General features: G+C 38.3%; 1 protein-coding gene across 4 annotated transcripts in view; it reads right to left on the minus strand.

Moving 5' to 3' along the window:
* The window catches only part of nrxn2a (neurexin 2a), a 162,975-nt gene that overhangs the window by 77,923 nt on the left and 60,026 nt on the right, over window positions 1-25,026 (minus strand). For all 4 annotated transcript variants that reach the window (XM_044139847.1, XM_044139850.1, XM_044139848.1 and 1 more), the window contains 5 exons: window positions 24,278-24,439; window positions 12,074-12,503; window positions 9,965-10,348; window positions 8,906-9,109; window positions 4,663-4,689 (listed from right to left, as the gene is read on the minus strand). In XM_044139847.1, coding sequence (XP_043995782.1) covers window positions 4,663-4,689; window positions 8,906-9,109; window positions 9,965-10,348; window positions 12,074-12,503; window positions 24,278-24,439 — 1,207 coding nt within the window. The remainder of the gene's footprint in view (window positions 1-4,662; window positions 4,690-8,905; window positions 9,110-9,964; window positions 10,349-12,073; window positions 12,504-24,277; window positions 24,440-25,026) is intronic.

Genomic DNA, 25,026 nt, shown 5'->3' on the forward strand with positions numbered 1-25,026 from the left:
TAATGATTTATACAAATAAACATTGAGCAAACAAATGTTTCCCTCAGAAAATATATTTCTCACGAAGCCATTGACACAAAACTTACACGAGTGCATATGGAGAAACATAGACAACTCGGTCCATTAAATTATGTGTAATAAAGTGGAATGGAACATGATTACGGAAATTTTTTCAATGCTTTTTAGAGTAATTACGACTTCAAGTCAAGTCATCTTCTGTGTAAAAAAAAAAGTCATTTCCATTTCTTAGGTTTGAGTTTGAGATATTCTTCCACATTACTGTCTTCCAATCTTTAAAGCTTCTGGGGGCCTCTTCTATGAAATCTAATCTTCAAGGAGCTTTATTTTTTGTCTCAGAAATCATTTGAGAGTTTCTTTGGCTGTGTGCTCAGGATCATTCTCTTGCTGAAAAATCCACCGTCGTTTCTTCTTCAGATTCATATTAAGAAGGTCCCGGTACATTTCTCCATTGATCCTTCATTCGATATGACGCCTGCTTAAAACTACTCCCCATCGTGATAGTCCCAGATTCAAACCTCACTGATGATGTGTTTTACTGTGGTGTGCGGTGCCATCTCTTCTCTAAATAGTGTGTGTGCATTAACATTTAAAGAGATACCTTTGAATGTAATCTATTCTTTACTTTGCTTTTGATGTATGTTACATTTTCCAAATTTCCTTCAGCAATCTATTTCTTCAACAGTGGAGTTTTGAGCAGTGAGCATACACTAAGGTGACCACAGTTCAGTACAATTACTTACTGTTTACATATAAACCGCAGTTGCCTTGCAGCAGGAAACTTTAGGATTTAAATTTTAATCAAGAACGGCGTAAGAGGCATTTTCTCCCACAGGCAATTTTTAACAGATCATTTTTGAGGAATTTTGACAATTTACCAATCTCGAACTTTGACAAACTCCACTTTGGCATTAAAATTTCCTCACTAATCAAATTTAAACTATCAGAAAGCAGCTAACTCAGTTTTAGTGACTTATCTGAGCAAACATTAATGTGGTAAACTGAAGACATTAATTTTGAATGAAGATTTCTGTGGTGAATGATCCTCTCTATAAATTTAAAGTTTTTCTGAAAACGAGTTGAACGGAGATGCTTGCAGCTTTAATTATTTCATTTATATCTTTAAAACTGTTGAATTAGCTGTTTTGACTCCTTTCTATGTCAGAATTATCCGGGCTGTTACCAACATCTGTTTTTCCTTGCATTTTACAAGAATACAACATGTCCAAAATTTTTTAAAGAATTCTTAATAATTAACAGAAATCAGCAAAAAAATAAAAAATAAAAAATAAAAATGGCATTACAGCAATCAGAAACTCTTCTTATGGTTTCTGACCAGCTTTTTGAAAATTTCCACTGGTATTTTAAAAAATATTTAAAATTGGAAGGCCTCTTTGCCATCACTCTAATTTTTTGTTCAATCTATTGATTCTCCGTCAGATTCAAGTTTGGACTCTGCAAAACTTTAAAGTTCCTTTATTCAGAAGAAACATTAAATTACTTTTAATGCGAATCTGCCAAAGGAATGAATCATTTTGGTTTTAACTATTTTCTGATTGAAACATAAAATACACCTATACTATACTGAATTACTATATTGTTTACATGGTGTTGGATCCTTTAAAAAAGCAAATACTCAACTTATAGTGTTTCCAGATGTGAGAAAATTTATTATCTAAATAAAAAAGCAGAAAAACAAACACTGAACAAAAGAGCCGTATTATCTATCAAACGGTTCATGTGATTCTAATTCTTTTACTTAAATGCAGTGATTGTCCTGCTATTTTGTCCGTGATTAAGAATTTAGTGACAAACTCAGATAAAAAATTCTTGATGAATGAAACTCTGTTAATTAAACATTGTCCTCTACATACAGTATTTCTTTCACATCTTAGCGAATCAATTGAATTTTAAATTTAAAAGCCTCTGTATCTACCGTATAGATACAGATACAGTTAGAATGTTTAACTAATTTAAACATCCTAACTTAGTTAGCATTTATAATTACTGATTGTGTATCAGTAAATATAAATGAACTGCATGTAATAAATATAATAAAAGTGCATTCTTCTAAAAGACAGAGATCTATCTTTGATTCAGCAGAAGGTATTGAGATGGTGAACTGTGATGTATATTCTTCCAGGTATCTGACCGTAAACTCTTTGAAATCTGGCTTCCTTTCAAACCTCCTTCACTTCACAAGCTCTTCTTCCAGAAGCTCAGGCCCGAGCCGCCCATGTAAGGAATCTGTTTTGTCCAGTTTGATCCTCACTTAAAATTGAATTTGATTAATACTCTCAAACAAAGACGACTTCAAAGGTGCCGCCGCAGCTATACAGGTCATCCCTGCGAGCGCGTCGAGGCCCAGCCGTGCGTGACGTGCATGTTAATCGAAGCGTGCTATAGTCACTTTGTAATTTGGTGCATCTTACTTCAGAAGCATCTAGTGGCCCATTATTCTGTGGTTATACAAGAATTAATCAAGGGCGCTGTAACAGGATTTGTTAAACCAACTTTTACCCTCCCTGTGTGCATCCAGTGATGGATGGTTTCCAGGCACTCTCTGCAGAGATGCTCATTCTCTGGTTCTGTCACAATTATACATCAAATATCTTAATTATCAACCTTTGAATTTTATTTTTTGATTTTTTTCATGTCCTCCAGGATGTATTTTTGACTCGCTCAGAGGTTTGGTGCTGCTTGGTTCAGCATTCTTTTGTCACATCTGTCGATTAGGCTTTTGCATAGGCCATCATTTTTTTTTATATATATATCTGGAAGCCATTTAATTACACACATACAACACATATGTTCTATGATCAATATGTGAAAGTGCATTGCCATCTGCTGGCACACATTGGGACTTTTTTTTTAAACCCAGACAGTAGAAGGAAAGAGGGATAACTGCTCGCTTTAGCCAATTTCACAATTTTTTTGTTATATTACAATTTTCTACTAGTCACAGAAAATTTTTAAATAATACCTTTAAGATAACTATTCACACACATACATAAACATTCGCTCTACTTACCTTGACCAGACAAAGAAAGTGCAATCAATTGAACATAGGGGGCAGCAAATTAGTCTTACAGATGTGCAATAAATCTGTTGCAAATGTGCCTTACAAAGACGTTAAAGCTTGATCTCCAACTAATAAATTAATAGGATTACAGGCTGAGACCAGGTCTCAATGAACAGTAAATGTTGCATTTGCGAGTCTAACAAAAACTGCTGTGATTACGGTTTTCATTTCATGTAATAAGAAATGCATAATAACGCACACTAATCCTGTAAATCACTGAGAAATGGAACATTTAGACATTTTATTCAAAAATAATCCGGAATTATTCAAACACAGAGGTTGCAAACAACCTGCTTTGCAGAAGTAACTTTTCCCAGCGTCTACATGAAGCATGTTCACAGCTTTGATACATTTTATCTGTTTCTAACACTGCTGCTATCTCAGGCAGAGCCTAAATTGCCTGCCTCTTGCTATCTGTTGAGCACAACAGTCTTCATCATTTATTTGACTGTGCTGAGATATAAAATATCGCTCCATCTCATAGGACTGAATTACAGAAAGTCAATTGTGTTGATCTAAAGGAAGGCTTTCTTTTGATGCCTTGCTGGTTTTGAAAGACTTAAACAGTGCATTCTTTTATTGATTTTTATTCTAATTTGTTTATTCAGTCAAATATAAGTCCAGGATTAATCTAGGAATCTTTAGCAGAAAAATAAAATGCTTGTTGAACTATGCCATGAAAATTCCTCATGAATGTTAGATGTAAATATTTAACTCTAATCATGGAGTCATTGAGACATCTTGAAAATTTTTGTTGCTGCTGTGATACTCATTTTACTGAGTATTACTTACTGAAGGGTAACATTTAGGATATATTGTATATTAATAGAGTCCCAATAATTAGCTGGGCTTACAATCAAGACACTTTCAAATCTCAGTAGCTGTGGTTGGTGCATTGTATGTGATCAGTTATTCTTTAAATATCAGCTAGTTTATCCCAGCTAATCTTATGTTGATGCAGCATATAAAGGCAGTTCTGACAAACTATTTGTTGCAATTCTAATGTAGAATCGTGCAAACTTGCACTTTAACAGTCTGCAAGTTTGTCACACCAATTCCTGAATGAAACATCCTTAATGTATGATTATCTCTAGTTGCTATCTTCACTTCTGTTTCTTTAAGTCTTAGATCTAATTTACTCATGAGAAAAAAAACCCCTGCTAATTATTCTTAAGATAAATCCATTTGTCTGGCATGAGAGCCAATTAGCAAAATGCAAACAAATAATTAACTCAGTGGCAGCAGACTAGTATATGTCAAATTTAGCTACATTTGATTACTGCATTATGGAGCTAAAATAATTAGAAAACATGTAACTAGATTGTTGGGTTTCATGAGCAAAGCACAAAGGGATCTAATTACATTTAGCTGTGCAGCTGTTCACTGAATAAAGGTCTCGTTTTTGCTGTTATCTGTAATGGTACTTCAGAGAAACAGCAGCAACAGTAAACAAGACGAATGTTCTGTTTCATGAGGGGAACGAGAGGAAAGAAGAATATAAATATATCACAGTGCATGTTCTCTAAATCATGGAACAAAAGATAATCATAGGAGACACTTACTGAGATTACAGTCTATCCTGATACAATCTGGTGAGAGAGAGAGTGAGATGGTGAGATTAAAGGAAAAAAAGAACAGCACAAAAGAGGAGAATATTTCACATCCTTCAAGGTATATTCTGCAGACAGTTCAGTGCTTTTCAGAGCCCACCATCCGGGGACAGCCTCGAGAGTCTAAACCGCCACTTCCCTCCCTGTAGTTTTCACAACAAACCAGCGAGCGAAAGGACAAAGCTCACTGTGTGTCTGGCTCTGCTGGAGGCATAACAGAGCACATCAAAGTTAGGATCAATAAGAGCTTTATTGACCATAAAAGTAAAGGTGCACCAGCTTTACTTTGTTTTCTGCATGAGTACCGGCTCTGGTGAGGCTGCTTATGCCTAGCTTTTGGCAGAGTTTGATTGTTTCAGAAGCCGTGACTGATAGTTTTACTGACATGTGCTCTAGGGTAAATCAGCAAACATGCACCGCTGTGAGGAAAGTCGTCTGAAGAAGATAACGAAAATAGAAAACGGAACATGTGCTAAATTTGAGCATGTCGTGCGGCTGATATGAAACGAGTTCAAACATATCAGCAAAGCAAAAAACATTTACGATAAAGATTTATTCATGTATTTATCTATTTAGATAATGCCAGATTGGCTTTTTAACATCTGTAACAACTATGCAATAAACAGCTCATGTTGTAAAATTGTTTGTTCATAATTAAAAACAAAGCTTGTAACATTTTTTCTACAGTTTTATTGTGAAGAATCACACTTAAACAGTTTCATTAAATTAGTTAATTACCCAAAAATTACTATTTCATCTCTTCCCACTTCCATTTCTACCTTCAAAGAAACCTTAGTATACTCAAGTCCTTCAACCATTCAATGCTAGCTTAAATTGTACAAGCTAAAGCATGTGATCAATGCAGTTACGTCTTTATGCCCTGGTCCATTCCACTCAGCATTTACTCTGCATGCGTCTCTGCTCGGATGCGTACCTCACTAGCAGACTGAAGCCATTCGTGACAACTTTGATTTAAAACGAATGCACTGCCAGCAGATTTTCGAGCTGCAGACTTTCAAGCTGCCGCATGTTATTGAAGAGCTGCTGACTGAACACAACATGTTACTGGGTCATATCATTATGTCGGTCAAGGTCCCCCACATGATTGACGATTTCTAAATAAATGCGGCTTATGTTTTTCTTATCTTCACGACATATTTTTTGACCGATGCGACATGGACTAGGAGCACCTTAGAGTCTGAAAACATTTTTTTTTTCATTACGGGTTTTTATGACAGTTTATTTGTATATTATATTATATTATTCTCCTGCAGCACAGCTCTCAGAACTTTAGTTGCTTGCATGCAAGTTTTATGACAATCAGCTGACTTTTTGAATGGCAATTCTTAATTCATGTACAACACGAATATTAAAAGAACTAAATGATTTACTATGCACAATTAAAACCTCTCCTTTCCATCTCTAGTCTGTACTGAAACTGTGTGCAGTACATGACGGGAAGAATAAGAACAAAGTAAACACTTGATCCCAAGAACTGTTTGGTTATTTAGTAATACAAACTGACTGATGCGATTTTGATGAATGCATTGTTGGTTTGATAGCAAACTCTCTAAATGTTTAGGCTGATGCACCTTTATTCAAAGAATGTATGGTATTTCAACTGAAGTTGCCATTAAGCCTCATTCTGTAGATTTAATGGCAATTTATTTACCATGTTAAACGGGGAGGAAAAGTGGCGATTTGCACAGCCTGCAGCCACAGCCAAACTTACACCATACGAAGTGATTAAAGCACAAATCTAATGCATTATTAGCATTCAAAACTGATTGGATCTTTCAAGTTTACAAGAAATAACATTTTTCAACTCAAAAGTAGATTAATCCAGATAAAACACACTAAAGTTTGGAAAATTTAGACAACCTGAAGAAATGTACAAGAATAGACTGGTGTAAATCAGGTGGCGGCGGAGTGCTCTCAAGCTGTCAACCATCACAGAGCAGTGGAAACAGACACCCAGAGACCTGAGAGTTTTCTGATGATGGTGTGTGTGTGTTTCTTTGAGTCTGCGTGTCTGCGTGTGTGTCCATCACTGGCGCTTCCTGCTCAGTGAAGTGACTCTAAACTGGACAAGCCAGCAAATGTGAGGGGAAGGCACGACAATGGGACCATCTACAGTGTGAGGAGTTTAAGTGGTGATATTTCAGCGTAATGATGGATCAGGTCTCTGACTGCCCTCTCCTTGAACTGCAGACAAGCCATTGAAGGGCTGATAGAGCCAAGACAGTCGGGTGGGACCCGACCCCAGGATGAACTGAGAGGAGAGAGACAGGGAGACAGGTATAGGTAGAGAGAAATAAAGAGGCAGACGAAACATGCACATGTACAGTTGTTTAAAAAGGCACAGCATCCCATGTTCTGTTGGGCTTTTTTAAAGTTCAAATAACCTCATTGAAAAGGGTTTTGTTTGACTAAGAGGGTGGAAGCATTATATTTTACACTTTAATTAAAGTCAATATTTAAATTCTTTAGTTTAATACTTAAATTAAATTTTAACCAATGGAATAGTCACTTTCCCTCAGTCTGCCTGTTAGGTTTGCATCAACAGCTCATCAAAAATTTCCTCTTTTTTTGTTTAACAAGTCCCTATATCATTCTCCATCCTTTCCCAAGCATAAGCTCACTGGTTTTCACTATTATTTGCATCGTTCCCTGCATTATGCTGCCCACGCTCCATATTCTATTTCCCTTGTGCATTATGTGCACGTTTCTTGTTAGCTTTATAAATAAAATCTTTCACTCTGCTTATTCCTTGTACTTGTCTGCAGAGTGCCTCTACTTTAAACTCATTAAACATGACACATTTTCTGTTATATAATATTGCCTACCACATGACTGAAGCTCAAAGGGTTCCAGATGGCAATCTCTCCCTTTGTCTTTCTGTGCCAAAACCTTTTCAATAAAGGTTAAAATTTCCACAGTATTTTCTTAAACACACACAAGTGTAATTGATTTGCTTTTCTGCCTCCGAGAAAATCTGAATAACTGATCTGCACTGCTTAATTTGACCAGGCTACCATGGAAACACTGATTTTTATCAAATGTCAAAGCCACTCCCTGTACTTTCTTTTTTATATATGACTCTCGCAATGAAATTAGGACAATATACAGAGGATCAGGGTGATTTTAAATGAAGTGAATTGACTACAAGAATGTGCATACTAACTCTGGCTCCAACATTTTCTAGTCATATTGTCATTGTGCTAATTTTGTGCTCAAAATCAGCAAGGACAATTACATATTTTGTGGGGTTACAAAATGTTTTTTTCTCTAAATTCTATACAAATGTTAAACCATAAATCGACTATACTTAAACCATTCTCAATAAGTTTTCACACCCATTCCTGATTACTGTTTGAACTGTTGAATCAAGGAATTGAATCAACATCAAGGAGACAAAATAGATCACAAAAAGTAACACTTCAAGCTCCAATCTAAAGACATTCAAGCCTGAGACTTTGGGACTTCAGCAAAACACAGTGAGAGTCCTTATCCAAAATGGAAAAGTCATAGGACAATTGCAGACTGGCCTACCAAAATCACTCCAAGAGTGTATGAATACCAACAAGAGCACTGTCTGTCTCACTTTCACTTCCTAGGGGAGCAGATTATACCCAGTTATGTGCAATTTTGTTAATCTGCATACCTACATATATTATTCACATTTAATACATTCAAATGAACAATCTCAACTGAATCTAGAATCCCTTTTCAAGCAAAAACTGTTTTTTTTTCTTTGTTGTAAATAAATTCATGCAATAAAAACAACACTTGCTCCATATGGCTGCACCTTTTTATGAGTTGAGATATTTAGTGACTTAACCCATAAGTCACTAAAAATGACAAGTTATATAGCACTTGCAACTTTTGCTACATAACTAAACGCTTCAAGAGTTTCAAAATAAGACTTTCAATGTTAGGTGTGAATGATCATAGCGAGAGGTTTCTACTTCAGTAGTTCAGATCTCTGGTCAAATTCAACATTAAAACGATTTCAAGCTCCAACAGGCTGAAGATGGGAGATGGGAGATGTGTTTATCTCTTTAGACAACTGTAGATATTGTGCATGAAGATGTGAATGGAAGAAAGTCTAACTAAACAAATTTCATTTGTCTAGGTGACACGTCCTAATAGGTCAGGTGGAATGATCTGCTTAAATTTGCTGCAGCAGCTTTACCCAGGTTGACAGTGAGTTTGACTCTGCCTCCGTCCAGCTCCACGCGTAAGGTGTCCGCTGACTGCTGAGATGTGGTGGCCATCAGCAAACCAAAGGCCCTCTGGGACATGAACCGCAGGGACACGTCCTCGGCCTCTGTGTGCAGCGTCCTCGGCAGCACCACCTTCAGATACATGCTGCCATCATAGCTCACTGCTGTGGCCTCTGTGCAATTAGGGAACAGGGGTGTCTTAATGGACACTGAAATCAATAAACACTAAAGAAAAAAACAAAAAAAAACAAAGGAGCATTTATTAAAGAAAACCTGAACCCCCTGTTGAGACAATCTTGGGGACAGAATGACATAGTTTAAGACTGCAGTTTTCATCAGCCGCACCAGATGGCAGAAAAAGCCTGGAGCAGATGAAGGCAGGGGGTGAGAAATGCAGCGGCAATTAAATTTCCGAAGGATTTATTCCCATCCCAGTGCAATACAGGAGGGATTTTCAAACATCCGTCATATTATTAGCTGCCAATGGATCTGCGTAATTTGGCCTCTCCGTGAGAAAACCATCTGCATGGATAATGCAAAGTGATTCAGGGCGAATGACTGCCCAAGCACCAGTGCATCCCTAATGAAACGCACAACACACATGCACCCGTACAACACAGACAATTCATTAATGAACTAGTCGACTGTGGGAAAATACTGCTATTTACTTTAGAAGGCCTTAAATAAAACATTTTTTTTCCCATTGTGCTGTAATTTTCACCAAACTGCTTTCAAGACATAAAGCAATATTTGGAGGTGAGTTCATGGATCTCATTTAAATACATATGAGAATCTAAAGAATGATCCCACTTGCAACCGCAAATTAAATTTCTGTGGAGGCCTGGGATATTAGGTCAGATGATAAATTTTCTCTGTGTCTACATTATTCCTGTCTGTGCAGTCACTTTTTACACCTCGCCTAATAAATAAAATACTACCCAAAGTGTGCTAAAAGCATTCCTGCAGCATTTTAAAATCACTTGTCCCCTCCATGCACCGCCACCATCATCTCTTCCAGGGACTCTTACCCTTCTCACAGCTGGGGCCCACGTAGCCTGTGCCGCCACAGTCGCAAATATGCCGATTCCAGCCCTCTCTGCAGTGTCCGCCATTGGCGCACGTGTCTCTGGAGCACCTCAGATGAGTCTCCCTGGTGCAGAAACTGCTGACACCCGCAGCACTCTGCACCTCGGCCAGCCTCCACAGGTTGCGGCTCTGTCCATCGATGAACAGGTCCCTCACGCAGCCCACGAAGCCGAGGCCGAGGGAGGCTGTCCACACCTCAGGGGGCAGAATGAGGGCTTGCCGATCTTCGGGTAAACCTCCCAGATACATGTCTCCATCCAGGTCAAGGATCTCACTGCCCTCGTTGGCAGTGAAGGGGATGCTCTGGCTGTTCACTGAGATGAAGCCTGGGGGGTGGAGATTAACACTGAATCAATTTGAACTCGTAGAAGGGTTTTGTTGCTTTGGAAAGGAAAAAGGAAACTGCAGCTGGGTGTGGGCTGTGCTGAGTGATATGCATAAACAAAGTATAAGGCTGCGGTAATGGAGAACCAACTCGCTAATTCTGAAGGATCCACATGAAGACGTTGCTCAGTGTCTAAGAGCTTAACATTTGAATAAAGGTTCAAATTAGGTATCCACATTTTGCACACTGTATAACAGTGACTCATAAACGTATTCAGTGCTCTTGAGCTTTGTCTTATGTATAAATTGTTTCCATGTAATTGATCAACACTAAGGTCCAAATAGTTGTGACGTGAAAAGAAAAGGACACATAGTTTTATTTATTTAATTTTTACAAATTATTTTGTTTTTCCTCAGTGAAATTCAGCATGCACAGAATGTTAGAAGACACCATATTATTAAATTATTAAACACTGTCCACCTGTTAATGATTGTAACTCAGCACAAACATAAAGAAGCAGCCAAGAGGCTTATGGCAACACTGGAGGAGCTGCAGAGTTTCATAGCTCATTTGGGGCGATCTGTTAATAGCTTATATGGAAGAGAAAATAAATGTGAAAACATACAGAAAAAGGTGCTCACAAAAGTTAAAGTTATAACTACTGTGTAATAGACAATTAACTTGTCTATTATTTCTTCTCAGAAAAAGTGATGGTCGCAGCATCATGTTTTCTTTTGAAAAGTTGGTTTGATGTGATGAAGGAATGAAAGGAGCTATAGATGGCAATAACAGAAAAAAAATGTTAGACTGAAAAAAGCGTTGAGATTAAAGGGAAATTTTCTAGCAGAAAACTTCCCAAAACCTACAGTCGATCATCATAGCTACAATAGGCTGTTTTAGATCAAAACATATTCATGTGGTAGAATAACCAAGTCAAGTCAAATCAAGACCTCAACCCATTTGTGAATTTGTGGCAAAACTTGAAAATGTCTGTTCACAGTTGCTCTCCATTCAGTTTAAATGAGCCTTAAGTGATTTTGCAAAGAATTTGCATGCGCTAAGCTGAAAGAATCAATCCCCAAAAGATCAGAAGATGTAAGTGCTGTGAAAGACGGTTCCACAAAATATTGACTTAGAGGAAATGAAGACAAATGCACACCACGATTCTTTGTAATAGTTTTCAAAAGAGAAGAAAATCTTTTGAAAACTACGTGGCAATTTTTGCTGATCTAAAATATAAGAACCTCAACAAAACTATAATGAAAACTGTGGTTTAAAAAAAAAAAAAATCTTCAAGCTATCTGGGTACTTCTCACTTATGCATAGCAGGAATACAAATGAAAAGATCAGTGTGTCTCACTTGGATTCTGCTAATAAGACGTTTTCATTACTCAAATACAGCAGCCATTTAACAGTTTCATTTGAACTAGGTAACTGTATAATTGGTCACTTGTGAAATAGGTTAACACAAATTTCAAAATGTCACGTCGAGATTACACCATCCCAAAATATCATCATAATTAATGCCTAGTACGTGCGCCTGTTTCACAGCAGAGAATAAAAAGCAGCAGGAACTTGCGGATGTCACCGTATCCATGCTGGCATATGGCAATTTCACAGCTTGGAGGCATTTATGCTCCACAGCTAAAACTGGAGACACACAGAAGCAGACAGAAGGCTCCCGACCTCCACCCCTCACCTTCACAAATGCATGAAATTATCTCACCGTTGCGCCCCTTCCTCTGGAAGTCCACATGCCACCACTCGCCATCGTCGAGCCTCTTGTTGCTGGCTTTAATCTTAATGCTGCCAGAGCCCATGTCCATGGCCAGGTAGAGAAATCCCTCCAGCAGCTCTATGGCGAAGAAGTCCGCGCGGGGCTTCCTGTCGGGCAGCTCTCCCTGCTGGCTGCCGTGGCTGAACAGCAGCAGGCCGCTGGGCTCTGTGGTGCGGAAGTCGAAAGATATGGCGCCAGTCTTCTTTGTGTTCCACCTGGGCAATGTCAGGTAGGCAGACGGCGTGTCGAAGGTGACCGGCTCCAGAGCTTCCACGTTTTCGCAGCTGAATATCAGGTCGCCATGGATACTGATCTTGGGGTCCCGCTGCTCAGCCAGCCGTGACAGTTCCAGTCTGAACTCATTATTCCTGTAGACCACCTAATAAATGAGAGAGATGTCGTAGTGAGTTGACAGCTCGACGAGGGGGGTGAGATTTGGCGTCGAGCTTGGATACTGCTCATCAATAAATCCAGGAATCAATATGGCACAGCAGCATTTACGAGGGTACACAGCAGACAGCGTGTTGAGTGATCCCTGAGCTCAAATAAACAGGCAAATTTTCATTAGATGGAATTATGACCACTTAGTGCAGTAATCTAAAAAAAAATCACACATTTAGCCTCGCTGAGATGGTTTGTGTGTCAATGCATTGACAGAGGAGCACTGAACAGATTGTACGATTTAATAAACTCATCAGCTGAAAGCTTTAAAAATTATTTGTGAAACCAGACATTATTTTTCTCCCAAATGAGACCTTGCATCATGTATTAATTTGCCTGTTTTTATAACCTGCAAGGATCAAAGCAGAGAGCTGCAAGGACTCTGAAACTGGAAAAATTGATTTACATTCGGATGTTGATGAAATGTATACATTTTTAAGAAATATGCTTAAGTTGGTTTATGCTGAAGCAGATAAAAAAAAACAAAACAACAAAATTAAGTTGTCACTCACAGTCACACAAAAAAAAAAAAAAAAAAAATCTATATCCAGAGTGACCGAATATATGTGTTTTAAGTGTCAAGTAACTGAAAAACATCAGTTCAGACAAAATTGATGTCAGAAAATGCAGAAGAAGAAAATGGGAAAAACAAGATTTCAAAACAGCAAAAACGAAATGTTTTGCATTCAACCAAATCCACAGAAAACATGTTAGACACAGGAGACAGCTATTTTCCAACTATCTTGTCTCACACTGGGTTGTTGCGATACTATTTTGTGAAATCAGACATCAGGTCTGCTCTGATCCACCAGATGGTTTATTACATAGAGCTACAGCACTTAGATAGACCTCTGAGGAAAGCATGAGCTGTTAAAATCACACTGTATGTTAAAGGTCAAATCCAAATGACCTAAAATCTGAATAATCATTTTGTTGCATGGTCTTTAAACAAATTGTATAATTTCTACAATGTTAACTTTCATACTACTGACAGTAAATTGTAACAAAAGTAAATACAGAAATTTTCTTACTGGACTATTTTATTTTAAATAAATTGAAATATCTTATTTTCTACACACTGAGAGAAGAATTAAACTTCTTTACTTCACAGAAAAAATTACACAGCCACCAAGGCTAGTTATTTTTCAGCTTGCAAAATGTTACATCATCCTTTCCAACTCTAGATAGACTTTATATACAGCTCTGGAAAAAAATTAAGAGAACATTTAAAATGATCAGTTTCTCTGATTTTACATTTTATAGGTATATGTTTTAGTAAAATGAACATTGTTCCTTTATTCTATGAACTAGTTACAACATGTCACTGAAAATCGAAGCAAAAATGTGTTTATTACAAGAAAATGAGAAATGACCAAAATAAGGAAAAAGATGCAGTGCTTTCAAACCTCAAATAAAGCAAAGAAGTCAAGTTTATATTGATTTAGAAACAACAATACTAATGTTTTAACTCAGGAAGAGTTCAGAAATCAATATTTGGTGGAATAACCAGGAGGTTTTCAATGGGGTTCAGTGCGGTGGACTCCTCATTTTTACCAGAGCTGTGTATGTAAGCATTTGTTTACCTGCCTTAACTCACATTTGGATTCGAGTGACATCACATTGTTAACCCAGGTGTTACTAAGATGTCGGCCCATCAACACGTCTAGGAAGGTTCTCTGCAAGGTTTATCAGGTTGTTTAGTTTCTAGCCATTCAGAAACTACACAGGTCAAACACTGGTGTTGGACAGGAAGACCTGGCTCACAGTCTACACTCTACTTCTACCAGGAAGTCTGGCAGTCAAGTTCTTCTACACCAAATGTTATGCTTTCATTGAAACAGGAAATGGGATTAAACAGTCCCCAAACAGTCTAGAGCATAATTTTTCAAAAAATATCTTGGTATTTGGAATAATTAAGAACCAAAGGCTCAACTCCTTAAAAATAGCCCACCCCATTATCCTGTCTGCATTAAACTTTACATTTGACAATGAAGTCAGGCAAGTGTTGTTCTCCTGACAAGGCCTAACCCAGATTGGTCAACAGAATTACCAAACGTTTTGTCACTTCAGAGAAAACTACTTCACTGTTGCCATGTTTTACACCTCTGCGCTAAATGTTTTGAATTATATTTGGTGATGTAAGGCATAAATGCAGGTGTTTTGCCACCCAAACGTCTTTCATCTCCACTGAAGGTCTGTAGCTATTGCAGAATATTGGTGACCTCTATGCACTGTGCACCTCAGCTTCTGCTCACCTCATTCGATGGTTTGATGTGACCAACCACTTTGTGGCCGAGTTGCTGTTGATCCTGATAACTTCCACTTTAGTATAGCAGTCGACTGTTGAATAAAAACTACTTATAAATGTTCACAACTGGACTAATTGCACAGGTGGGTCACTTCTCTAGAGTGACCCATCTGTTCACAACTATTTCCTTCTGTCTGCATGGCAAGGTGCAAGATTTTATAGACCTGTGGCCATTAAGGTGACCGGAAATCCTGAATGGAATGATCTGATTGGATGAGCTGGCAACTTTAGGAATATGGTACATATAAATTTTCTGGTAAAAAATGGGACATTTAGCAATAAAAAGAATGCTTACATGTTCCCTTTTAAATACATAAATGGTTTTGAAGTCTGAGTCTAGGGCCTCCTGCTTTAAACCATTGTTCTGTTAAACCCCATCAGGCTATTGCACATAGGCTTTGTACTTCCATGGGTTGAAGAGACACTGCTTTAAGTAAATAACATTCAGCATCACCTTCCTACACATTTGATACTGTAGTACATGAAACGTGATCTCCAGCTAAGCCAGGCAGCCACTGATTTTTTTTCAAAATGTGGAAAAATTTAGTCACATTATGCATGTATATTCTGGGCCCTTTAATATATTCTGTCAGTATTTTGTGATGAAAGGTTTAAAGTGTACAGGATGTTACAGCAAAAGGACTAAATTACTATTCCTCTTCTGTTATCGTTTCCTTTTACTTTTTGTCTCATTTCCAAATATATAATGCTGTCTATGCAAAAGGACACAGTGAACTTTTTTTTTTTATTATCTGTGGACATTATGTAAAATCCATTTTCAGATATGGCAACATACATGGCAAGATAAGAAGCTGTCCTTTGATGAGTATTTTCTGGAAGTGCACACACAAATTTGAAGGAGATAATTTAGCAAAAGGAATTTACTGATTTTCACAATAATTTAACACCTTTCAGTGAGAGTCTTTAGGCGTTTGTTAATTGGCCTCAGCTACTCAAAGACGTAGGAATCAAATCTGAAAAAGAAAAAAACGGAAAAACAGTGTTTAAAATGTAATTAATTCAGGCCCACAAGCACAAACAATCTCAAATCAGATGAAGGTCAGGAGAAGAGATTCATCTACGTATTCACACCTTCTTGGTCCTACTTGGTTTCAGCTTGTGGGAAGCTGGAACCTGTACTGGCTGTCTGTGGGCAACACTCAGGACAGGACGCCAATGCGACACAGGGCCAACAATGAGATACACAAAACGACGATGCACACTCATTCTGGCTCATTATGCCAATTTTTTCCTGAATCAGTCAACCTAATGTGTTTTTGTACTGTGGGAGAAGCCTGGAGTACCAACAGAAAAGCCATATAGGTACAGGGAGAACAAACATCACACACAAATACCTGCAAAGCACAGATTTGAATGTGCAACCTGCTAGTAGAAAAATAACAAAAGTAATACAAAGTTAATGTTAAATATGGCATAAAACTACTGAAATAACGAGTAAACAGCAGCTTTAAGGAGTCTATCACTGTACACACATGTATCCTAATTTCTTATATAAAGAGAAAAGCAGAGTCATTTGTTCAACGACAAATTTAAAGTCCCTCAGCACTGTGTTTGATTTCTAGCACAGTTACTATGCCCATGTTTTGTTTGTGTTTTGGGAACAGTTTGCTATAAATTTTCTTTCAAAGGAATTATGCAGCTAAAACCTTTTCAGACTTTGACACAAACTTTATTAAATGTGTTAAAAAAAATATTGTTAGCCAACACAGCACGGTGCATAAACGCAAAGTGGAAAGAAAAGGCTACATTGCTTTAAATTATTTTTCAAAATACAAAGTTGCAGGACAGTTCTGGAGTGGAGAGATTCAGATTAAGATTCAGAATGGCCCAATCAAAGTCCAGATCCAAAGGAGGAACTGTGGCAAGGGTGGAAATTTGTTCCAAGTCCTCCCCCTTCACAATTATGTGATTTGTTGCATAAAATCCCACTAAAAGACACCAAATGTTATGGTTGTAATGTGACTAAATGTAAAAAGGGACATTCTGGGGAGTGAATTTTTTTTTTTTTTACCAGGTCATTTTTGACTTACTGAAATACAAAACAATCTAAATCAATCAACCTGCATCCGATACCAGAAGTTGATGCAAACATTAAAAGAATGCCTGTGGGTTTCTTTATGTTACTGTGTTATTTTTGGCTTTCACTCTGGCTTCATCAATATTCACAAGACATAGCAACCCTTGTCTCATTTTGTATCAGTTGTAAGTCGCCCCACTGTTATCTGCCACCTCACTCTACCACCAGCCGCCGCCTGAGGTGACACACCACACTGCACACAGGACTAACAGCAGAGCCTGGAGCCTGTGTAAGCCAATATCACACTTTACACTGCCTCGGTGTGACTAATTAGACGGTGAAATCAGAGGCTGAAACTGACCGTTGAGAAATGAATGAAACGGGCAAACTAAAAGGGGAATCCAGTCAAGACGGCCATTTTTACAAAGAGGAAACAACGTGTTAGAAGGCACAGATGGCCATGAAAAAGAGGCGCTATGACCTCTGCAGAACTATTATATAAGCCAAAGGACAATACAGTGAGTGGAATCCTATTTCACAGATTCAGATGCTTACTGTGTGTTAGTTGGATTATAGAGTATCCCAAAACACAAGAATAAAGCTCCTTTAGAGTCATCCGACAAAGCCGCTCTGTCATTACTGCTCAAGCTGTGAAGAGTAACATCACTTTGAAAATGACCCTCTCCGCTGCTAACAACTGTCTTCATGAGTAAATTGGGTCCCATCTTTGAAGTGGTAAAATACAGGAACCTAATGAAGTGGTGTGGAATATCCCTCGGGTGCGCGCAACAAACTCTCGACTTCAAAGACAAACCTGCCTTTCCTTGTTTGTCGTTGTAGTTGTGACCTTCATGGGAAAGTCGCCATTATTTTCCTCACACCTGATGATCCCGATGGCCTGCCGAGCTCCATTCACATCTGTTATTGTGCAACGTCTGGAGAGATTAGTCATGGCGCATACTCTCTAGAGTCAGTGAAATAAGACTCCCTAAATAGATGTGGCGCTTAGACAATAAATATTTTCCTCGCTGCAGGTTTTTCTCTCTTCTCGTGGATTAAGATTAATATCTTGTCTGAACTACATCCACTCTGCTCCTCTCGTTTATCACCGACCTCAGGACCTTTGGCCTGGACTGACATGTCTCTGCGCCAGGCGGCGGGACCGTCTGGAGAGCTGATCCCATTTCATCACCTCTGCTTCTCCCACAACTCCCACAATTTAGGGTTTCTGAGATATGTCAGCCCATCTTCAAGACTATCTCTCTCCTTCCTCCCATATTGCTCCCGCTGCATGCCTACAGTACATCTGTGTGATTATCCACAGCAGTAGTAGGTCTAAACACCACCAACAGCCACACCGCCCACAGAGCGGAGGTTGGAGCATTGGCAGTGATGCTGGAACAATAACCTGTCCATAAATAACATCTCGTTTTCATTTCGCTGCATACAGATGGCAAAGTAATTATGTAAACACTGAATTGAAAGCCTTTCTACAGATGTGCTTTAAAATGTCCATCTTAAATATAAGAAATTATTCTAATTCAATTGTTCAAAGGATCCACTTGGATTTAGCTGACAGGATACATACATGTATGTGAATAAAGTCAGTGAGAACAAAGTGGCTGCCTTTATATGCTGTTTGTGATTACTGTCTTGTTTTTAGCTGTGTGGCTGAGGCCCTTCTTCTGTTCTCCTTTAAAATTACTCCTAATTCAATGTTTCTGTTCAACTTTGTGTTTTTTTTAGATTATGCTATTATTAGACCTATTGCTGCCACTAAATGTGGCCTCTCTCTACCGAAGAAAGTCCTCCAGACTCGATGCTTCAACGTTTCACTGTGTAATTTTCCTGGCTAACCCATTGATAGAGCTATCATGACTAGAAAGTTTGAGTGTCCCATAGAAAGTACCCCAGTCTCAGTACTTCTTTGTTTAGCTATTGTTTTTTTTTCTTCTTCCCAGTATTTTAATTATAGGTATTTTTATACCTGTAGTTTGTTTATTGTAGTCCATTTATTGGTTTCTTTCAAAACTCCAAGCAAACCAAAATCCGTCGCTACAAACCATGCAAAAATGTTCTGACTGTTTATTTGCCAATTGTGTCAAAGGCTAAAGTAGAAAATGTAAATACAGGAATCAGATGTTAGCAATAAACACTCAGATTTGAAATGTATTGCCGTTGTGGTTCTGGTTACTATTTCAGGAGAAGACTATCTGAGATGTACAACAAAGGATTGTGAGAAGACAGGTTGCAAGATGGATAGGCCTTTATGCTTTTTGAAAGGAATATATTTTATTACTTAGTTTACTCAAATGCATCCCACAATGCAGTGCAAAGATGGCTATGGGAAGGTGAAGAATCCAGCATACAGCTTTACTGCGATTGGATCATATACACATTATCTGCTTCAAGATTTGCTTGGAACTGTACCAAGACCACGTTTTCCATTTTGGTCTCTTGTTCTGGTCTGCACAAAAAAGTGATTTCTATGTTCACGTCTGCTCATAATTGACTGTACCAAGACACACTGTGTGTGAGTAACTCCCTGTTTAAAAGCAGTGTGTTACATGAGTTTCAAATGACTTACATGATGACCAAGAGGGTTAATAACTTTCTTTCAAGATGCTAATGACCTCACGAGGGCCTAAATACTAAAGAAAATAGAATTGCCTTGCAAATTAGAGCAAAAATCTTCTGTGATAGGCACATTAAGCTCAGGTTATACGACATGAAGTTTTTGCCCAAAGTTACCCCCAATTCCCAGTCAGGCAAATTGGTGCCAGTCTGCAGAAGTTGTGGACTGTTGGCAGGGTGAGTCAGAATGAAAATCTTAGTGTGAGATGGGGTGAAAACTGGAGCCTGCACACGTCTGAGGAGAACCCGCTGACCTCAGTCGAAGTCAAACAAAGATGTTTTAGTTTGTTCAGACTGTTCTGGATGCAACAATATGCTCATAACCACAAATCGCCACTGCGGATAATACAAACTTCAAACTGTTCCTTCAAACATTAGCCCTTGCTAGAGTCCCCATGAGTTTTATGGGCTCAGCTGGCTTTAGTTGGCTTCATAAATCCTGTAGTTTGTGAACCCTGACCAGGTCCAGTCGATAAGTATGTGATCCTCAGTCTATCAGTCTTAAAATAAAAACCAGTGTGTTGGTGTGAACACCTATTTTTTTCAAAAATTTGTGAAGACAGTGAAACTCGCACAGTGTGTCCTGAACTTTGGTCAGGAGTAGCATGTTCAGCAGCTGAGAAAAGATCTGAGAAAAGGAATCTATACTAAAGGTGTTGACTCTTCTCAGGCAGCAAACATGTCTGTTCAGTGTTAAAAGCAGCAATACTTATTTCAAGAACAAACATGATCAAGATGATAAACAGTGACCCAATTAAAATGTCTAAACAATGTTGGAACAAAAAAGGACTGGTTATCTGTCCTTCCTTAAAAGCAAACACATTTCTGCTTTCACATTTGGCTTCAATCTGTAGTCTTCCTCTATTTATTTAAAGTTCTTTCATCTGTGCTTTTCAGGTCAATGAACAGCACCCGAGAGTGAGGTGATTATCTAGTCATTAATGTCTAATGTGTTGTGGAACCGTGAATGCGAAGAACATTTGTAAACTAACCTAATTGAAATGATCAAACTCTAGTTTCTGTCTTTGCATTTTATTAACCAGATCATATTGCAGATTAAAGCGTGTACATGTAAACTGTTGAGGCTGAAAATAACTTTATGACTGCTGGCCACTACTGCCATTTTCAATAATGATGAGAAAATGGTTGATGCTGTGGTTACAGAAGCAACTCCACAAGTTATGATACTCACAATCTATTTAGAAGATTTAAAAGACACCATCAAGACAATCTCTGAATATTTAATTGGGCAAACTGAACAAAAGGTTATTGGTGTGTATTACTAGTATGAAGATGTTCGTTTGAATAAAATGGTTGTGTTTTATTGTGTGGGCTGCAAGTGTTGGCTTCATCATTTCAGAAAAACTTGAATTTCAATGTTGATATTGATTACATTTAACTCACATCTTCCTGACTCTTTTCCATCATCACAAGACCCTTCCACTATAGTATCTCGGTCCCTAAATACACCATTATGTTCTATCAAAAGCAGTTAAAGTTCCTCCAGCTGGTCAAATATAATAATGACTTGCAGAGTTTCCAGGAACGTTTAATTTGATCACCCAAGGTCTGGAAGACTGACACACTTTTTATTGACTTATTAATTTCTTTGCCGAACTGCTAAGTGGTTGGGATAAGAACCAGTGACTTTGTCTGAAGAACTTCCTTTAACAAAATGTTGTTGAGCAGAAATAGTAAAGACAGGTTTGTCTTCTGTGAACTATGATTCAAACCGCAGATCCCCCCCCGCAAAGTATTACAGGCCCAGTGGGCCGCCTGGGGTTTCAGTAATTTGAATGATCCTGTATATAACACCTTTAGAAATTTTACTTGTGCTAACACTGTTATTTACCTAAGTAAAACCGTTTTTTATTACAATTTCTAAGAAGTTCAGATCTGTGAAAATACATTGAAAAGGTTAGCATCATTTTATGAGTTTTTCTTACTTTTTTGGTTCTTTATTTAGAGAATGCATTTTCTCTATCTGGCCTCCTGAAAGTGCAGACATTAGCTATGAAAATATTTAGTTACTGTACCTACCATCTGACTAAAAATAGATATATTCATGTGCTCGAAAGATTTCATACGCACCTTTTTTCATTTCAACTTTTCCGCTTCCCCATTACAGACATGTCTTTTTATATGATACATGATTTCATGAACACACAATTTGGCAGGCTGTATAAACCCTAAGAAATTACAGAAAAAATAACTGCCAAGCATTTGCTTTCATGCATAATGAAGCAGCAGCTGGTTAAACTTCCTTCCAACCTGCCACTGCTGTTACTGCATGTAGCCTAATCAGGTTATTTCCACTCTATTTGCCTTGTGCATTTTATGTATCCTATGTCTGAATGATGTGTCTGTTCTATTCCTGGTGCACTCTCTGATGCATCCCCTGCAGCTGGATTTAATAGGGATTGGGAGCAGAGTTTAACAGCAATTTATATAATGAAATAATTCATTTATCTATGACGTTAAAGGCTCAGAGAAGTCAACTTATTTGTAGTTGGGCACTGACCCTTATAAAACGACGGTCATAACTCATCACTGTTTCCTAAAGATAAGGCAGATTGTTAAGATTCTTTTAGAAAACCAACATTTGCTGCTTTTTCTAGCTTACACAAAAACACCAGGTTTTATCTTTTAGGTGCTTTCCTTTCAGTGCCTTCAAGATGCCCTTGTAAGACAATATACCTGCCAATACAAGTCACAGTCCTTTATATATCATTAGTTATAAACCTGTCTTTTATTTTAGCAGAATTAAAAGAAAATAAGATTAGAACCTTATTTGTAACATCTGCTTCAGATATTGTATCTGCAAGGACACTTTAATCTTGGCGTCTGTTTTAGTCTAAATAATGTGGCCTATTTAAATCAGTTCTCTACTATTGATTGTTTAAAGTAATGTTTCTCTTGCGTTACCCAAAAGCGCCTAACATGGTCGGACCGAAGTGCAACTGTTGACGTGATTTCTGGATGTTCATTTTCACACACACCTTCCAAGATCCACATTTCAAATCTTAAGCACATTTTAATATCAGACAAAGATAGCCAAATCCATGACAAAGTCTTTCTTCAAAGCATTTTTTAAGTCGTTGGTATTTCACTGACCAGCAGTGAGAACTATTAAATGAAAATATAGAACATTGGAGAACCTTCTGACGAGTGGCCTCAAAATAATCATTTATTTATTATCATTATTATATTATTATGAAGCCAAAATTACCATGTTACAAAACAGGAGTGTAAGTATTCCACATGCAGAAGGCCACAAAAGAGACTCAGAACAACTATAGCGCTGCATGCCTCACTTTCCTCAGTTAACATTAGGGTTTCCTGGTTCAACAAAACAAAAGAAGCTGAGCAAAGTGGCATCCTGATAGAGTCCCAAGGTTAAAATAACACAAAGGCCAGGGTAGCATTTGCCCAAAAACCAACTTGATGATTCCTAAGACTTTTAATGTATTATTTAGTGGAATAGTGAGATAAACATGAAACTTTTCATGGGTGGTGAGTCTGTTTACATCCAGCATAAATCCGTCCACATCATTTCAGATAAAGAACATCACAAGCACAGTCACGGTGGTGGTTGTCTTGGGCTGCTTTGCAGGACCTGCATGATTTACCATAATTGATGGGTCCTTGAATTATGCTGTCTACCACACAATTGTACAGGAGAAGATCCAGCAATCAGTTTCTCAGCTTAAAATTAAGTACATTTTGGGTCCTGCAATATGACAAAGACCTGAAGCCTACCAACAAGACTACCTGTGAGAGACTCAAAACCTTAATAAAAAAATAATAAAATAAAAGATTAAATCCAATTAAAATGACTTCAAAAAGGCATCCTCCAATGGTGATGAGTGAAAACCTTTCTGCAAAGAAGAATAAGCTAAAATTCATCCACAGACATGTTAAACACTCATTGCTAGTTAACTCTTGATGGCAGCTGTTGCCCCCAAGGTGGGACAAACAGTCTTTATGTTTAATGGGCAAACACTTTTTCACATATAACTAAGTTAGTTTGGTTGGTCTACACCCCCCAAAACATAGTTAAATTGAAAGATGCAGCTGACTCAGATCATATTTTATTATTATTCAGATTGTATATTAGAAATATGTAGGATGGCAGCGCTGCATGTTACTTCTCATGCAAAGTGCATGATCTGATCTTCTGGATCAGGGGTGTCAAACTCCAGTCCTCAAGGGTCGGTGTCCTGCAACTTTTAGATGTGCCTCTGCTGCACCACAGCTGAATAGAATAATTAGGTGTGGTGGAGGAGGTAATTAAGCCATTTCATTCCAGTGTTTTCTACCTGTGGCACACCTAAAAACTGCAGGACAGCGGCCAGCGAGGACTGGAGTTTGACACCTGTGTCCTAGACAATCAATGTGACAAGCGCAAGCTGGAGCGAAAATGCTTCAGAAAAAATAGTGGAAGTAGTGATGAGGAGTGAGTTTGGTCCTGTGTGTCAGGAGCGAACATCAGATAGCATTGTTTCTCATGTGTGTTAGTTTAACATTCTCAAAGCGTTTCCCAGAGGAATCCATAAGTGCACAGTGCTGCCTCTCAACTGAAAGCTTCTCCTTCAAACACCCTCCAGCAGCGGCATCAGTACACACACAACAGAAGCTTTTTCAATGCACTCTGCTCCAGGGTGGGGCGTTGTTATCAAGGGAGGTTCAGATAATATTTGCAGGCCACAGCGAGGGGTCAAGTAGTACTCACATCCTTCAGACAGCCCATGAAGTTGTTGCTGACCGGGGAGCCAGGCAGGTCGGCTGTGTTCAGGCTTCCCCCGATGTAGAAGAGATCATCAGAGCCCAGCATGGTGTAGTCCTCCTGGGTGTAGCCAGTGGTGGTGAGGATCCCATCCACTAAGATCGTCACCTACAAAACCAAGCAGAGATTATGAGCCTAAACAGAAAGAAGTGGCCTAATTATTTCACGCCTCATTTCTTGATTCTGGTTGAGCTCGCCTTAATGTTGGCACTTGGAGGCAATTACAAGAACAGCTTTAAAGAGTTCACTAATCTCAGCTGATCCCAGTTTCTGATATGTGAGCCGGATGGCTGCGGAGTCAATGCACCATAAATTTTCCTTCAGCTCCAAAGTGATCAGAATGCCACAGTTTGCTCAATTAATTTGAGATGAAAGATACCAGGAAGCCGCAGTACCTGTGCTTCATCATAAACAAGATGAGATAATTTCCATATCAGTTTCATCACTACCTAGAGAAGGAAACAAAACGGCTGAACGGGGCTGTGGAGGTAAAAGCGATGTGCTTGTTGCCATGACAATAAGCCTACATTTAAGACAGAATCTTGCACTGATGTAAAAGCTCCCACTTAAGAGTAGCATGTCAAAACAATTTCTCCATTTTTTTTGTCTCAATTTTTAACCAAACGTAATATTCTTTTGTAAAATGTGTGTCAGGTAAAAAATGGAAATGACCACTATAACAATCTTGTGAAATC

The sequence above is a fragment of the Gambusia affinis genome, linkage group LG15 (assembly GCF_019740435.1).
Source record: "Gambusia affinis linkage group LG15, SWU_Gaff_1.0, whole genome shotgun sequence".
In the NCBI taxonomy this organism is placed as follows: domain Eukaryota; kingdom Metazoa; phylum Chordata; class Actinopteri; order Cyprinodontiformes; family Poeciliidae; genus Gambusia; species Gambusia affinis.